The 17,453-nt window shown below is 43.1% G+C and overlaps 1 protein-coding gene across 1 annotated transcript in view; it reads right to left on the bottom strand.

The window, feature by feature from the left end:
• Nucleotides 1-15,937: 15,937 nt before the first annotated feature.
• The window catches only part of LOC120937639 (barrier-to-autointegration factor-like protein), a 270,321-nt gene continuing 268,805 nt past the window's right edge, over nt 15,938-17,453 (bottom strand). The window contains exon 3 of the mRNA XM_040351023.1: nt 15,938-16,194. Within this exon, the coding sequence (XP_040206957.1) occupies nt 16,045-16,194 (150 nt within the window). The 3' untranslated portion in view covers nt 15,938-16,044. The remainder of the gene's footprint in view (nt 16,195-17,453) is intronic.

Below are 17,453 nucleotides of genomic sequence, written 5' to 3' on the forward strand. Positions count from 1 at the left end.
ATAGTTCAGGGACAGGTTCCAGATATTTCCTATAGGGACAGCAATCTATAGGTGACTGTTTATTTCAACAGCACTGCACCTGCCACCACCTGTGATATACTGTGTGTGTGTCCAGTACATAGTTCAGGGACAGGTTCCAGATATTTTCTATAGGGACAGCAATCTATAGGTGACTCTGTATATTTCAACAGCACTGCACCTGCCACCACCTGTGCACCTGTGATATACTGTGTGTGTCCAGTACATAGTTCAGGGACAGGTTCCAGAAATTTTCCTATAGGGATAGCAATCTATAGGTGACTCTGTATATTTCAACAGCACTGCACCTGTCCCCTGTGATATACTGTCTGTGCAGTACATTGTTTAGAGGTAGGTTCCTGCTTCTTGCTATAGGTAGAGAAATATATAGGTGAATCTCTGCCTATTTCACCAGCACTCTACCTGTCCCCTGTGATATACTGTCTGTGCAGTACATTGTTTAGGGCTGGGTTCCTGCTTCTTGCTATAGGTAGAGAAATATATAGGTGAATCTCTGCCTATTTCACCAGCACTCCACCTGTCCTCTGTGATATACTGTCTGTGCAGTACATTTTTTAGGGGTAGGTTCCTGCTTCTTGCTATAGGTAGATAAATATATAGGTGAATCTCTGCCTATTTCACCAGCACTCTACCTGTCCCCTGTGATATACTGTCTGTGCAGTACATTGTTTAGGGCTGGGTTCCTGCTTCTTGCTATAGGTAGAGAAATATATAGGTGAATCTCTGCCTAGTTCACCAGCACTCTACCTGTCCCCTGTGATATACTGTCTGTGCAGTACATTTTTTAGGGGTAGGTTCCTGCTTCTTGCTATAGGTAGAGAAATATATAGATGAATCTCTGCCTATTTCACCATATTACACTATTTTTGTATTTAAAATTTCTCAAAATTAGGGCAAGACCCTAAATTTGAGAAATATGAGGAAAACGTCAAATAAGGGACGTGGTCGCGGTTGTGGTGCTGCTGGTGGAGCTCCTGTTACAGGGAGAGGACGTGGTCGATCTGTGCCAGCTACACGCACAAGTGAAACACCTTTCTCAGGTGCGAGTAGCCGACAGAGCCTGCAGGGGTATTTGGTCGGGCCTAATCCAGCTCTACGCATGTTGAGGCCAGGAGCAGAACAGGCGGTAGTAGATTGGGTTGCTGACAGTGCCTCCAGTTCCTTCACATTGTTTTCCAACCAGTCTTGTGCTGAAAGTTCAGAGTTGGCGCCTTCAGCCGATGTCCACCATCAGTCTTTCACCTCACCCCCTTGCAAATCAGCCAAGCAGTCTGAGCCCCAAAGCATGCAGCGGTCTCTTCTTCTTTTTGATGAGTCTGTTAGCATGTGTTCCCAGGGCCATCCACCTAGCCCAGCCCCAGAAGGGGAAGAGATTGAGTGCACCGATGCCCAACCACTTATATTTCAAGATGAGTAAATGGGGGGACCATCACAGCACGTCTTGGATGATGATGAAACACAGTTACCAACTGCTGGTGCTTTTGCAATTGTGCAGACCGACAAGGAGGACAGTGGTGAAGACTGGGTGGAAGATGATGTGGAGGACGTTGAGGTCCTCGACCCGACATGGAATTAACCTCATGCAGGTGACCCGTGTAGTTCGGAGGAAGAGGCGGTGGTCAGCCACCAGCACAGCAGAAGAGGGAGCAGGGTGCCAAAGCAGAATGTCCGTCCCCTAGACAGTACGCCTGCTACTGCCCAACGCAGCAAGGGACCGAGCACACCAAAGCCAGGTCCAAGGAGTTCCCTAGCGTGGCAGTTCTTCACACAATGTGCTGGTGACAAGACACACGTGGTTTGCACGTTGTGCAATCAGAGCCTGAAGCTAGGGATAAACGTTCTCAACCTGAGCACAACCTGCATGACCAGGCATCTAAGTGCAAAGCACGAGCTGCAGTGGAGTAGACACCTCAAAAACCAAGAAAGGTCTCTGGCTCCTCCTGCTTCCTCTTCTGCATCAGTCTCGGGCCTCTCTGCCTCTTCATCCACCTCTGTAGTGACAGTGCCACCTGCCACCCCTCAATTAGAGGACCGGCAAGCAACACTACCACCTGGGTCACCAAACATCTCCACAATGTCCCATGGAAGCATTCAGCTCTCCATCTCCCAAACACTGGAGCGTAAGAGGAAGTACCCCTCTACCCACCCGCGATCCCTGGCCCTGAATGCCAGCATTTCAAAATGACTGGCCTTTGAAATGCTGTCATTCCGTCTGGTGGAGACGCAGAGTTTTAAAAGCCTGATGGCATTGGCTGTCCCACAGTACGTCGTGCCCAGCCGCCACTACTTTTCCAGGCGAGCCATCCCTTCCCTGCACAACCAAGTGGGGGACAAAATCAGGTGTGCACTGCGCAACACCATCTGTGCCAAGGTCAACCTAACTACGGATACGTGGACCAGTAAGCACGGTCAGGGACGTTATTGTAATAGAATGTATAATTAACTGACTTTATTTTTAAGTAGAAATTAACTTTTCTATATGTGTTTTGACATACTTACATTAGCTAACAGTTTGCATAGAGTCACACCCTGCTTCTGCTGAGTAATTGTGGTTAAATTCATGGAACAGCCTGATTGTATAAGCAAAGTCATCTTTTAGCCATTGTTAAAACTAAATTCAGCTGGTTTAAATCTTGATAAGAAAATACTAAAAGTTTGTATGAAATCTGCAGACATATGCAATAATATGCAGCCCATCCTATTTTTCTTCTGTATATAAGTCCCTCTGAGAGAATAAACTTTAGAGATCTAATGAACACTTAAATGCTTTCTTGTGTCTCATTGTGATTTCTCACGGAATTCCGGGGGTTACTGAAATTTATCCTGCATTTACCTGAAGTACACCTGGGTGGCGGTATTACCTGCTTCAGATGGTGGCGGCGGTGGGGTTGAAAAAAAATCACCTTTGGTAAGAAGAATCTTTTTGTCTTTTAGACAGACTGTCTTCTCTTGCCTTAGCTCTGATTTAAATTTCACCTTGAACTAAACTTATGTAGAAGAGGGATACAAACCATGCCTTGGTGTATAGGGGATTTTTTTGGGGAAAATCCGCCTTTAGGTCCTGGTTCACATTGATTTTCCTTTGAGATTGTGCTATTTCACTTGAGATGGCGCGATTTCAGAAGGTCAGCGTGATTTCAGGTGCTACTTGATAGACATCTGTATGCCTTCATACACGAGTGTCTATTGAGGTCATGCAGATACTGCTTTTGCAAATCGGTGCGGCACCACAAAATCGCGTTGCACCGTATGGTAAAGGTGCCATTGCAGCCAATGGGCTACGATTTGTCATGCAATTAGACTCTCAGGTTGCATGAAAAATCGCTCCAATGTGAACCTAGGCTCAAAGTACCTCTGAGAAGGTACTAATAATTATAAGCGTTTTGGGGACGCTGTAGAAAAGTGTACACGACAGTCCCTTTGGTAAGGAGCTGAAATGGTTAAATGAGGATTATATTTTGGTGACCCAACCTACTTTTGCTTTTCTTTCTGTCGCATAGAAGTGATAAGATTATTTGTTGTGTGGCTACACTGACTGTAAGGTGGGACAGTCAGTGGTCTCCAGTCCAAATATCATGAGAGTGGTAAGTACTTTTGTATGTATGTTTATTAATGTTGTTGCTGTGGTGCAGATGAGAAAACAGGGTTTTAGCTATGCTATACAAGCCATGGTTTTAAGAAGGGGAAGTTGTTGGTATAGGGAATTCTCTTCCATCTGCTCAGAAGAAAAAATGCTTACATGTTATGTGTTTGTTTGTTGTTGTCTTGGAATTCCAATTTAGAGTATAAGTTGTTTTTTCTTCTGAATGCAAACAGATTGTTGAAATAATTGATATATGTCCTTTGATCCTGCCAAGTAGGAGAGCATTGCTAAAGTGGGCAGGTGAGAGGGACAGAGTAGGGTACTCATCTGTGTGTGGTGCTTTATTTGAGTCATTCCTCTTATCCAATAGTGGGCCAGAGCCACGTAGCGGATCGTAATTTTAGTTCGGCGTAGCGTATCGTATTAACGCTGTGCCGCCGCGACTTTGAGAGGCAGGTGCTGTATTCACAAAGCACTTGCCTCTGAAGTTGCGGCGGCGTAGCGCAAGTCTGCCGGCGTAAGGGCGCAGAATTCAAATGTAAAAGATGTGGGCGTGTTTTATGTTAATTTAACTTGACCCAACGTAAATGACGTTTTTTCTGAAAGGCGCATGCGCCGTCCGTGGGGGTATCCCAGTGCGCATGCTCGAAATTAACCTGCAACACGCCAATGCTTACGACGTGAACGTCATTCTACGCAAAGCCCTATTCACGAACGACACGCAAACGACGTAAAATTTGCATACTCGACGCGGAAATCGACGGAGGCGCCACCTAGCAGCCAGCGTAACTTCTTTGTGGATCTGGCCCAGTATGTTTTAGCACAATACACAGAGGTATATGTCTGCTTGCATTAATCTCCTATTTCACTTCAAGTGAAAGAGGGGATCAAACCACAGACCATACCTTCGCCAACGCTTTTGCGCAAAGCATACTGCTATATTTGCATTCCATATGCAGCGAGTCCGAGAGACTTGCTGAGGTGGAGAGTGAATTTTAAAGAAGGATTTAATTCAGAAAAAGTTATCTATATAGAAAGCATGCTTATTGTTAAAATGTTGCAACTATTGTCAATCTATTCATAAAATGTGTTGGGCACATACTCCCATGCCCAATACATAATTAATTGGAAACATTAAAAAAAAGGGGAATGTGACGTCACTAATAAATTACATGTATGTGCTGGTACCAAATGTTTTTTTTGAGGAATCTGATCAGATACAATTTTTTTTAGAGTAGCATTTCAATTTATACATGGGGTATTTTGATTACCGTATTTATTGGCATATGGCACGCTCCCTAACTTTAAGAGTGAAGTTTCAAGAAAAAAAAAACTTTCCACGGCCCCCTGCGTATAACACACAGGCACAGTTTACACTCTATTTTTGGGGAAAAAAAGTGAGTGTTATATGCCAATAAATGCAGTATTTCAGTTAGGCTCTGTTTCCACTATTGCAACCCCAGATTTGCGTGATTTACAATACGACTTTACAATGCGATTCTTGATGCAATGTCATGCAACCGTGTGAGAACAAGTCACACCGAAGTATGAACAAAGTAGTGCAAGAACCTTTTTGAGTCGCTGTGACTTCAGTCGCACAAATTAAAACAGGGACCATTGAAATACATGGGTTTTGACTTGTCATGCGACTTCACATGTGTCAAGTCGCACGGCAACTCGCAGTTGTGGAAACAGATCTTTAGATCCTTAGAGTCTAACTTTGGGGACTGTTTTAATTGTGTAATTTACTATCCTTACGTTATTGAAGTTAAAAGGTGTTGTTTTCTTTTCGGTATCAACAAATATGCTCTTGTTGGGATTGATACAATTACCCTGGGCTCCGCGGTGTTCAGTAAATGGCATTCAAGTTTTGTTGATGTTGAAAAAAAAAAAAAAAAAGAAAAGGAGAACTTTTGCATTGTATAAGTACATTGCCTGTTACAAGACAAGGGAATGGTTATTTGTGCAAATGGGTTTAATTGTGTTTAGGCTGTATTAACAATGATTGGGGATTTTAAAATGTTTGATTTTATCTCTTTTTGGTAAAATACAATTTTAGGGCTGGGTTCACAAATATATGGTGCAAATTTGAGCTTTGTTTTCACAGCTAATTGACACGGTAGTTGTTCAGCGTTTTCATGTCAGTTTTTGATCAGGATCAGGTCAGGATTGCATCAGTATCAGGTCAGGATTTTATACTGTTCACAAATGAATGACATGTGCGATTCAGAAGCGTTCCCATAGAGGTCAATGGACCTGTATTCGTACGTAAGCCGGACCGCACTTTCTAGAAAACGCACACTTATTTGGGCAGTGCGGAGTGTGAATGCAACGCAGGTGTGTGAACCAGCATCATTCAAGGAAGTTATGTATTCCAGGCGCTACGCCAGAGGAATTGTAGTTGGTAAAAGAAAAAAAAAAAAAGTAACTAAAGTTTTGTGTAATCCTATGCACTAGGGAAACAGAGGTATGGAAAAATAAATAAATAAATAAATAAAAAACAAATGGTAAAGGTGTTTAAAAGCTGTTCAAAGGGCAAAAATGGAAACATTTCTAAATGAAGAATGAATGGAGTGGCCAAATGGATGTGAATAAAAGGAGAAAGTGGTTGTATTGTGTTTAATGAATGCACAAGGTATTATTTGATTAGTAAAGTATCTTAAGTGTTTGTTTAAAATGTACACAAAGAGTTGTCTCATATTGTGTTTTCTTTTTCTGGGGGAGTAGAGGTTTTTAGGCCCATGTTCCTGATAGTATATATTTCCCTAAAAGTTTGGGTTAATTAAGGCAATGTACACGGGAAATTGTTCAAACCTCTCCTGAATGATTTTACTTGACAGCTAGAAACCGGCGTCTAAAAAAAAATCGGACGTTTGGCTGCGTTTGCGTCTAGAAGCGTTTGAAAAACATCTGTAGACGAAACGCTGCTAAACGCGAGTTACCGTGTTTAGCCGTGATTGGGCTTGTTTGAAAAAAAAAATGCCTCTAGACTCAGCTTCTGAATGTATTTTTTTGGTGTTCCAGAAAAAGCCTCTAAACTCAACTGCCTAGAAATTACTATAAAACGTGAACAGATAAGATAACATGCCCAACTGCTCCTAAACATCCGTTTACCAGCAGCAGTGTACATAAGGCTTTACCAGGATATACAAAATAAATTGCTGCATATATTGGGTTCATGAGTTACTAAAATATGATGGGAAGTTTGTTTGAATAACAGAGTGACTATTCTGGATATATTTACCTTTTCAATTCTCAGAGTTTCAATCATAAAGTGTTAATGATGTAATATTGTTTTTCCATCGATGTTTTGTTTGTTGCTAATGATCAGATATATTTAAACAGTTGGGAGGCTGACTTTTGAGTCAGAATGTGTGCTTGGGTAAAATGTTCTGTTCTGAGTTCCTCAGGTCCACTTGGGTCCCGAGGATAGAAGAAACAAATTTGTTTACGTTTTATTGAAGTCCTGCAGTAATACTGGATTTGAAAAAATGTTTAAATATATTGAATCTAATGAAGACTGTTGCTGAGAAACATTTTATATTCCTGCATACTTATGTTTGAGTTAATGAGGAATATTGTTTTTAATACCTCCAATGGTTAAGGCCTTAATTGATCAGTTTGATTCTGTGATTACTCATGTTGGATGAGGAATATCTGCCCCAGCCAGCCAGCTTCCTTCCTAGCCCCATGCACATGAAGAAATGCCAACCATATTCCTACCCTATACCCCATTCATACCCTGCCCTATACCCTATCCGGATGAAGAGATGACTACAGGTTTTACATGGAAATCTTCGTTGTTCATCGTTGTTGTTTACATGCCATGGGAAGTGCTGAGATGAGTAAAGGCGGACTCCTGATGGAAAATATTCCTGGAAAGACACCTTGAGGGTTAGCCATGACGCACGCCCAAGGTCTACGAAATTCCAGTGAGCATCACAAGGGAGAGATCCAGATACGCCAGCCCGAAGACCCAAGTCTAGCCCAATGCATCTGTCTGTGGATATCAAGTTCTATCTATCAAGGAGGCAGGGTTTTGGGGTAGAAGGATCTCTGTAAAATATGGATAAACACAGAATCTAACCCAAAGTTTTGGGAAAAGTTTCAGCGAATGAGAATTATAATGTGGACATTTCCTTCCCTTTCATTAATTTTTTGGAGATTCAGAAGTTTTTTCTTTGGGACTATTTTTTATTTTGGCCTAAAGGCTATCATGCCCCTCCCACTTGCTTTTAAGGACTGTCACGCCCCTCCCCCCTTTGTATTTCATGGACAATTGCTATTAAGCTGAGATTATCTGCTTATTGTTCTATATTTTTACATGCTTAGGATAATGATACATTTATGGGAAGTAGCCCAGGTGAATGTCGGGGGTTTCAGATTATCACGTTCGTGATAAATGAGAGGATTGTAATAGAATGTATAATTAACTGACTTTATTTTTAAGTAGAAATTAACTTTTCTATATGTGTTTTGACATACTTACATTAGCTAACAGTTTGCATAGAGTCACACCCTGCTTCTGCTGAGTCATTGTGGTTAAATTCATGGAAAAGCCTGATTGTATAAGCAAAGTCATCTTTTAGCCATTGTTAAAACTAAATTCAGCTGGTTTAAATCTTGATAAGAAAATAGTAAAAGTTTGTATGAAATCTGCAGACATATGCAATAATATGCAATAATATGCAGCCCATCCTATTTTTCTTCTGTTATATCTCCCTAACAGCGCACTGGGTAAATGTAGTGGCGGCTGGGCCTAAGGGGCATAGCAGTTTGGCGCATGTCCTTCCACCAACTTCAGCACAGACATGGGTAAACGCCAGCAGGCAGTTTTAAAACTTTCCTGTTTGGGGGAAAAACCACACACCGCGCAGGAGTTGTGGAGGGACATGGAACAACAGACCGATGAGTGGTTGGCGTCAGTGAACCTCAAGCCGAGCCTGGTGGTGTGCGATAACGGGCGAAATCTCGTAGCAGCTCTGGGCCTAGCCGGTTTGACGCACATCCCTTGCCTGGCACATGTGCTGAATTTGGTGGTGCAGAGTTTCCTGAAAACTTACCCTGATATGCCACAGCTGCTGCAGAAAGTGCGGTCCGTCTGTGCGCACTTTCGGCGTTCTCACCCTGCTGCTGCTCGCCTGGCAGCGCAACTTCAGCCTTCCCGCTCACCGCCTCATATGTGATGTGCCCACAAGGTGGAACTCCACCTTGCACATGCTGGCCAGACTGTGCAAGCAGCAGCAGGCGATAGTGGAGCTCCAGCTGCAGCACGCACGTGTGAGTCGCTCTGCGGAACAGAACCACTTTACCACCAATAACTGGGCCTCCACGTGAGACCTGTGTGCCTTGTTGCGCTGTTTTGAGTACTCCACCAACATGGCCAGTGCCGATGACGCCGCTCTCAGCGTGACTATCCCAGTTCTATGCCTCCTTGAAAAAACGCTACGGGCGATAATGAAGAGGATGTGGCACAGGAGGAGGAGGAGGAATCGGGATCATTTCCAAGGCTTTCAGGGCAGTCATTCACAAGTGGCTCTGAGGGTGGGTTCGTGCACCAACAAAGGCCAGGTACACAATTGTCCAGCAAGGGCACATTTCTGGAGGATGACGCGGTGGAGGATGAGGAGGAGGAAGACATGGAGGAGGAGGAACCATGTTCACAGCAGGATGGCATCCAGACCAGCTCATGGCCATTACTGGTGCGTGGCTGGGGGGATACAGAGGACACAGATGATACACCTCCCACAGAGGACAGCTGTTCGTTGCCTCTGGGCAGCCTGGCACACATGAGCAATTACATGCTGCAGTGTCTCCGCAATGACCAGCGTGTTTCCCACATTATAACAGGTGCTGATTACTGGTTGGCCACGCTGCTGGATCCCCGTTACAAGGACAATGTACCGTCCTTAATCCCCTCACTGGAGCGTGAATGCAAGATGCGCGAGTACAGGCGCATGCTGGTAGACGCACTGCTGGGGCAATTCCCACCTGGCAGCGGGGGCACAGTGGAAGCAGAAGGCAGAGGAGGAGGAAGAGGTCGCCAATGCAGCAGGGGCACTGCCAGCACCTCAGAAGGCAGGGTTAGCATGGCCGAAATGTGGAAAAGCTTTGTCAGCACGTCACAACAAACAGCACCACCAGCTGATATGGAACGTTTTAGCAGGAGGCAGCATTTCAGCAACATGGTGGAGCAGTATGTGTGCACACGCCTACACATACTGAATGACGGCTGTGACCCCTTAAACTTCTGGGTCTCCAAATTGGGCACATGGCCTGAGCTTGCCCTTTACGCCTTGGAGGTGCTGGCCTGCCCTGCGGCCAGTGTATTATCTGAACGTGTATTTAGCACGGCAGGGGGCGTTATCACAGACAAGCGCAGCCGCCTGTCCAGAGCCAATGTGGACAAGCTCACGTTCAATAAAATGAACCGGGCATGGATCCCACAGGACTTGTCCGTACCAGAATAGACACCGGGCCGGCCTTACACAGCCATTGTTTTTTTTCTGATCTTTCTAGGGTTGCCATCTCATCCCTTTAAAAGCAAAAACATATTAATTACACAGGTTCTCTGGCTGATTAAGTTGCTGCTAATTAAACTCACTTGGTGCCTTATCGACAGTAAATTAGCCCCAGAACATGTGTAATTACTCTGTGTTCTGGTTTAAAGGGATGAGGTAGCAACCCTAGATCTTTCTCATTCTTTTGGGGTTTACCCTAATTTAAAAAATACATATATTAAAAACCAAAACCTGCTGTGTTGGCTACCTCCTCCTCCACCGCCGCTTCCACCTACACCGCCACATCCACCTCAACCTCCTAATACATATGGACCTCGTCCTCCTAGGTCAAAATGATTTTATTTTTATTTTTTTTATGTTATTTTGAGTTATTTCCCTATCCACATTTATTTTCAGAGTACTTGCCATGCTCTTCCTGACATTTTGCAGCCCTCCAGCCCTTTCCCTTAGTTTTTTAGAAACATTTTTGTAGTCAAAAGTCCGGGTCCCCATTGACTTCAATTGGGTTCGGGTCAAAGTCCAGGTTCGGGTTCAGTCCCGAACTTTTTTTTCAAAGTCCGGGTTCGGGTCCGAACCCGAACATCCAGGTGTCCGCTCAACTCTACTCCTGGGAAATCAAAAAAATCTGTAGAGCGAGAGATAGAACTCAAAAAGTTAATCATCTCAAGGAGAGCAATCCAAGTAATTGGGAAAGGACACCACTGCAGAATATAATGTAGGTTTGAATGTAGTATCGCCTTCAAGGATATATTTCTACCAGGGTAAGAAGCGGAAATCCCAGGGTGTAGAGAACTCAAACAATTCTGGAAAAATTGCACGAGGGGTGTAGAAATGCCAGAAAGAGCACCGATTGAGGTTACGACTTTTTGTTTAAACCGCTATTGAATGATGTCATATTTTACTGTTAATAGATACTGTCAGCTACATTTGATGTTCGTCATGATATCCTTTTGTATGCACTGTATCTTTTATTTGCTCAATAAAAAGACTTTGATTTAAAGAAATGCCAGAAGGAGCAGCAAAACAAATGTCAGAATCAGAGGTCAAGAGTGGAGCTACAATGTAAAGCCTGAGCATCCAACCTGCTAGGAGATACAGGTGCATCTCAAAACATGTAAATATAAAAAAAAAAAAATCAGTAATTCGATTTAAAAAAGTGAAACTCCTATTCTATAGGATTCATTACACACTGTGATTTCAAGCATTTCTCTTCTTTAATTTTGATGATTATGGCTTACAGCTAGCGAACATCTGAAATTTAACATCTCAGAAAATTTGAATATTACAGAAGACCAAAAAGAAAAAAAAAAAAGTTGAATACAGAAATGCTGACTTACTGAAAGCTATGTCCATGTACAGTATAGTATGCACTCCTAAATCAATGCGGCATGGCAAGGAGTAGCATGTGGCACTGCTGAGGTATTATGGAAGCCCAGGTTGCTCATCTGCATTGTTGGGTCTGGCGTCTCAGCTTCTTTTTGACAATACCCTAGATCGGTGATGGTGAACAATGGCACTCCAGATGTTTTGGAACTACATTTCCCATGATTTTCATGCACTCTGCAGTGTAGTGGAGCATCATGAGAAATGTAGTTCAAAAACATCTGGGGTGCCAAAGTTTGCCATTACTATATATTCTCGATGGGGTTTAGGTCAGGTGAGTTTGCTGGCCAATCAAACACAGTGATACCATGATCATTAAACCAGATATTGGTACTTTTGGCAGTGTGGGGGCAGGTGCCAAGTCCTGCTGGAAAATGAAATCAGCAGCTCCATAAAGTTGGTCAGCAGAGAGAAGCATGAAGTGCTCTAGAATTTCCTGGTAGATGGCTGCACTGACTTTGGACTTGATAAAACACAGTGGACCAACACCAGCAGATGACATGGCTCCCCAAATCATCACTGACTGTAAACCTCATGCAACTTGGATTCTGTGTCTCTCCACTCTTACTCCAGAACCTTAATTTCCAAATGAAATGCAAAACACACTTTTATCCAAAAAGACGACTTTGGACAACCAAGAGTCCCTTTTTTCCCCCTCCTTAGCCCAGGTAAGACGCTTCTGACAGGGCCTCTGCTTCAGCAGTGGCTTGACACAAGGACTCCAACAGTTGTAGCCCATGTCCACGACATGTCTGTGTGGTAGCTCTTGAAGCACTGACACCAGCCATAGTCCACTACTTGGGAATCGCCCTCAAATTCTTGAATGGTCTTTGCTTCACAATTCACTCAAGGCTGCGGCTATCCCTGTTGCTCGTGCACCTTTTTCTACCACACTTTTTCCTTCCACTCAACTTCCCATTAACATGCTTGGATACAGCACTCTATGAACAGCCAGCTTCTTAAGCATTGACCTTTTATGACTTAACCTCCCTTGTGGAAGGTGTCAATGACTGTCTTCTCAACTGTCAAGGCAGCAGTCTTCCCTATGATCGTGTAGCCTATTGAACCAGATTGTGAGACCGTTTAAAGGCTCAGGAAAATTTTAAAGATGTTTTTGCGTTAATTAGCAGACACCATGGGTCTACAATATTGAACTTTTTCACAACATTGTAACATACTGCATTTTGGATTTGGTAAGCCATAATCATCAAAATGAAAAAAATGCTTAAAATATATTGGTGTATAATGAATCTATATGATATAGGAGTTGCACTTTTTTAATTGAATTACTGAAATAAAATGAACCTTTTGATATTCTAATTTTTTTAGATGCACATGGTAAGAACAAAACCTCCAAAAAAAATAAAAAAATGGAGACCTTTCAGACTGAAGGTTGGGCAGCTGAATCAGAGGACATGAGGTGTGCAGCCTGAATGGGAGGTAAACTGATCGTCTATGAGGGATTACTGTAGTAGTAGTAGTAGTAGTAGTAGTAGTAGATGAGGAATGGGGTTGCTCCACTCCATCCCAAGATCTCATGTATTGAGATTGTCTCACATCCCTAGCACTAGAGGCATCAGGAATCAGAGGTTGATGTACTAAAACTGGGAGAGTGCAAAATTGAATGCTGCTGTGCATTGCAGCCAAACAGAATCCAACTTCAGCTTGTTCAATTAAGCTTTGCCAAAAAAAAACACCCCATCTACCAAGTTGGTGGTCAGTGATGGTGACCACTGACCCCCCAGATGTTTTGCAACTACATTTCCCATGATACTCAACTACACTGCAGAGCAAAACACACACCTTAGTGGATAAGAAAGGTCTTATAATTGGCATGGGAGGTCTCAGCCCAGCATGTATCTGGTAATATGGGTACCAAGATTTACATTACAGGCATCAGTTCCTTCTAGGGATACAGAAAAATCACTCCCAGCAACAGAGGCAGTCACCCATTACAGCAGAATAACCATCCCTTATTCATCTTTGAAATCACAGGTCGCACCTTGTAGCAGGGAACTAGGCCCAAAATGAGGCAAAGCCTTGTATATTTACAAACCCAAGCAGCCAATGCTGATGAAAAAAATCACAAGCAGCCAGAGGTAGCAAAAGGCTGGGGAACTGTAGACAGGCTGGGGAACTAAACTAGGGACCAGAGAATCCACACAGTGTCTCAGAATGAGGAGCAGCAACAGAAAGACACTTCCCCTGGTTGAATGGTGAAACAATACAAAGCATGTGTACAACACTGTACCACTTAGGAAATGACACCCGCGCTCAGTTCTTTCACCTTTATCATAACCATAGTAAGATGATGGTGGCAGGAAATTTAAAATGTATGCAGATTTGTACCAACAATGAGGCCCGAGCAGCCTTACTCATTACCTGAATTCTCAGACTGGCTTAGAGTGGAGACTGTGCCACGGCTCTGGACATGGAAAGCAGTCTGCAGCAAACAGTACATAAACCCAGTACCACTATGCAGAGCCAAGTGCCCAAAGGTCAAATTCTAACCAGATCAGTGCAGTGGGTTTAGGATAGAGCTTCCAGATGTGCATTTACTTTGGGCCAAATGGCTTTGCTTGCAAAGCGATTTAGAGACTAGGTCTTACCAGAGACTGTGCCATGACTTTAGACCTGAAGAGCACTCTGTGGGCCAATTAACAGAGGTCTAGAAAGTAATAAATGTTTAGATGTTGATTTTGACAATTCAAAAGTGTGCTGGCGATAAACTGTTCCACAGAACCCGCTTATTCTATAGCCTTTTCTAGGAATGTGTGCAATGGGAAAAATGCGCTTTGACCTCTTCCATTGTAAGGTGGTGGGCAGGCTGTGCATAGTAGCCAATCAGCTTGTTCAATAAAGCTTTGACAAAACCTGTAAGCCGATTGGTTTCTATGCAGAGCTGCATCAGATTTTGCACAGTCCAGTTTTAGTAAATCCCCACCACCGAGTATCAGATGTCATGTAGAAAACTACAGCAGTATTGTGTAATCAAGAGCTCACAGGGCATGAATTATCTGTGCAATGCTGAATGTCACAAAGGCAAAATGTATAGTTTGAGAAGGAAAGCTGTGTATTTATTTATTTTTGTTTAACATACATGCAGAGGAACATTTCAAAAGATGGAATAGAGGAAATCAATACAGAGATATCTAATAATAGATTAGTTATCAAGACAAAATTGGGAGTTCCACTTACTAAAATGCATTTAAAACAAGTGACAATTGTTCCTCGAGTCCTTTTTTAAAGGCTATGAGAAGAAATAATCCCAATACAAGATGTCAACCGTTTTTATATAAAAAGTCAAACTCCAGGAATTCAGACACTTTATAAAATGTGCTGGCATACCGAATTAATTCCAACAAGGTGCATGCCACCTCCTGTATCACTTTAAATTACATACAACAGTTTTCCAGAGCTACAGAAGTGCAGCTATCACAATACTCCCAGGGCTCTGACAGGACAGACACTCTTCTTGCACACATGTCTGCCCTTCCCCCTCCACTGTTCAATCCAAGAAGCCTATGTATTCTGTCAAAGAGAACACAAAGCACAAAGGGGAGGGGTGAGGCAGGCACAGCAGCTACATGCAACTGCATTCTTAGAGTCCAACGTCAAAGTACCAGAAGCATAGCAATGCTTTTGGCACTCAGAAGAAATGTAAATTAAAGAGATGCCCACAGGGTAGCATGCACCCCATTGGATTTAACCCCCTACATATCCAGCACATTTTACAAAGTAGCTGAATTCCTGGCATTCAGCTTGTTGCAGCTCTATAGAAATGCTCTGCCTGTCCCTCCCAGATATGAGTGATTTATATTTTTACCCTCTTGTGCAGCCATTCCGCTTACTAAGTAATTCTAAAACAGACACACTTTGCCTTAGGCCCCGTACACACGACAGAGGAACTCGACGTGCTTGGCACGTCGAGTTCCTCGTCTCGTTTTGGGATGAAGCCGCCGAGGAGCTCGGCGGGCCGCCTTCTCCTATAGAACAACGCGGCCAACGAGAAAATAGAGAACATGTTCTCTATTTTCTCGTCGAGCTCCTCGGCGGCTCCATCGAGCCAAAACTGTACAGACGACAGAGATTCTCGGCAGAATCCGGGTTTTGACCGAGTTTCTCGGCGAATTCTGCCGAGAATCTCTGTCGTGTGTACGAGGCCTTATAGGATGGGAGCTTTCCCCACTCAGCCCTTGCATAAACTATACTGGGTCAGGAAGGTGCAGCCAGAATAAAGTCATTATAATCCAATGGAACAGAAGGTCATGGTCTGAATTTACCAAAGGTCCTGCTTTTTAATGCAGACTCTTTCTGCTTTAAGAGAAGCCTTTTTGTTTTTTTATGTACACACCTTCTTGTTGGTCAATGGATGAAGTACAATATGGTGTAAAGGCTGCACAGAGGTAACTATCTTAAATCTTTATTCCTTAGCAAACAATTTAGTAAACATAAGCTAATCTAATGGAATGTAAAACTGAAGGTCAATAAAATATGGAACTTTAAAGTTGAAGAACTTCAGAGGAAGGATGAACACCATTCTTTCAGACAAGATGAACATAACTCTGCTTGACGGGAATTCGCTCCACATGAATCTTGCAACCAGTCTTTAAAGAGGTCGTCTGCATCCTTCTTAAACACAAGAAACTGTCCCAGAAGCACATAAGCCTGCAAAATACACAAACCTTTTAGCAAGGAATGACAAAATTAACCTTTCAAATTAATAAAGAACACACTGGCCTGTAGATTTTAAAAGTACGTATAGCCAAAATGTTTGCATTGGAGAGATTTCCCTTCACTTCTTGTCCTGGAAACACACCAGGAAACCTCTAAAAAATGGGGAAAAAAATGCATCTTAGACAGATGGCACTGGTTGCTGTGATGACAACGGCAAAATTATGTATTTACCTTCACTTTGTTTTGCCAAAGATGATCACCAGGACAGACCAAAAAAAATGGTTTGGGTATTTATATGGGCACGTTTATAAACGCCTTTCAAACATTCACTTATGGTGCATCAACCTATACAGTGAGGGGGAAAAAGTATTTGATCGCCTGCTGATTTTGTAAGTTTGCACACTGACAAAAACGATCAGTCTAATTGTAAAGTTTATTTTAACAGAGGGACAGAATTACAAACAAAAAAAAAAATACAGAAAAATGCATTTCAAATAAAGTTATAAATGGATTTGTATTTTAATGAGTGAAATAAGTACTTGACCCCTTCGCAAAACATGGCTTGGTACCTGGTGGCAAAACCCTTGTTGGCAATCACATAGTTCAGGCAGTACTTGTAGTTGGCCACCAGGTTTGCACACATCTCAGGAGGGATTTTGTCCCACCCTCTTTGCCGATCCTCTCCAAGTCATTAAGGTTTTGAGGCTTTTGGTAACTTCAACCTTCAGCTCCCTCCACATATTTTCTATAGGATTAAGATCTGGAGACCGACTAGGACCTTTAAGTGCCACTCCTTTGTGGCCTTGGCCGTGTGTTTTGGGTCATTGTCATGCTGGAATACCCATCCACAACCAATTTTCAATGCCCTGGCTGAGGGAAGAAGGTTCTTCTCAACCAAGAACTGACAGTACATGGCCCCGTCCTTCCCTTTGAAGAAGTTAAGTTGTGCTGTCCCCTTAGTACATGGGTCTTCAAACTACGGCCCTCCAGTTGTCCAGGAACTACAATTCCCATCATGCCTAGTCATGTCTGAATGTCAGTGTGTTACAATGCCTCATGGGATGTGTAGTTCTTCAACAGTTGGAGGGCCGTAGTTTGAGGATCCCTGCCTTAGTAGAAAAACACCCCCAAAGCATAATGTTACCACCTCCATATCTGACGGTGGGGATGGTGTTCTTAGTCATATGCAGCATTTCTCCTCCAAACAGGACGAGTTGATTCCTAAAAGCTTGATTTTGGTCTCATCTGCC

Source organism: Rana temporaria, chromosome 4 (genome assembly GCF_905171775.1).
Source record: "Rana temporaria chromosome 4, aRanTem1.1, whole genome shotgun sequence".
Taxonomy (NCBI): Eukaryota; Metazoa; Chordata; class Amphibia; order Anura; family Ranidae; genus Rana; species Rana temporaria.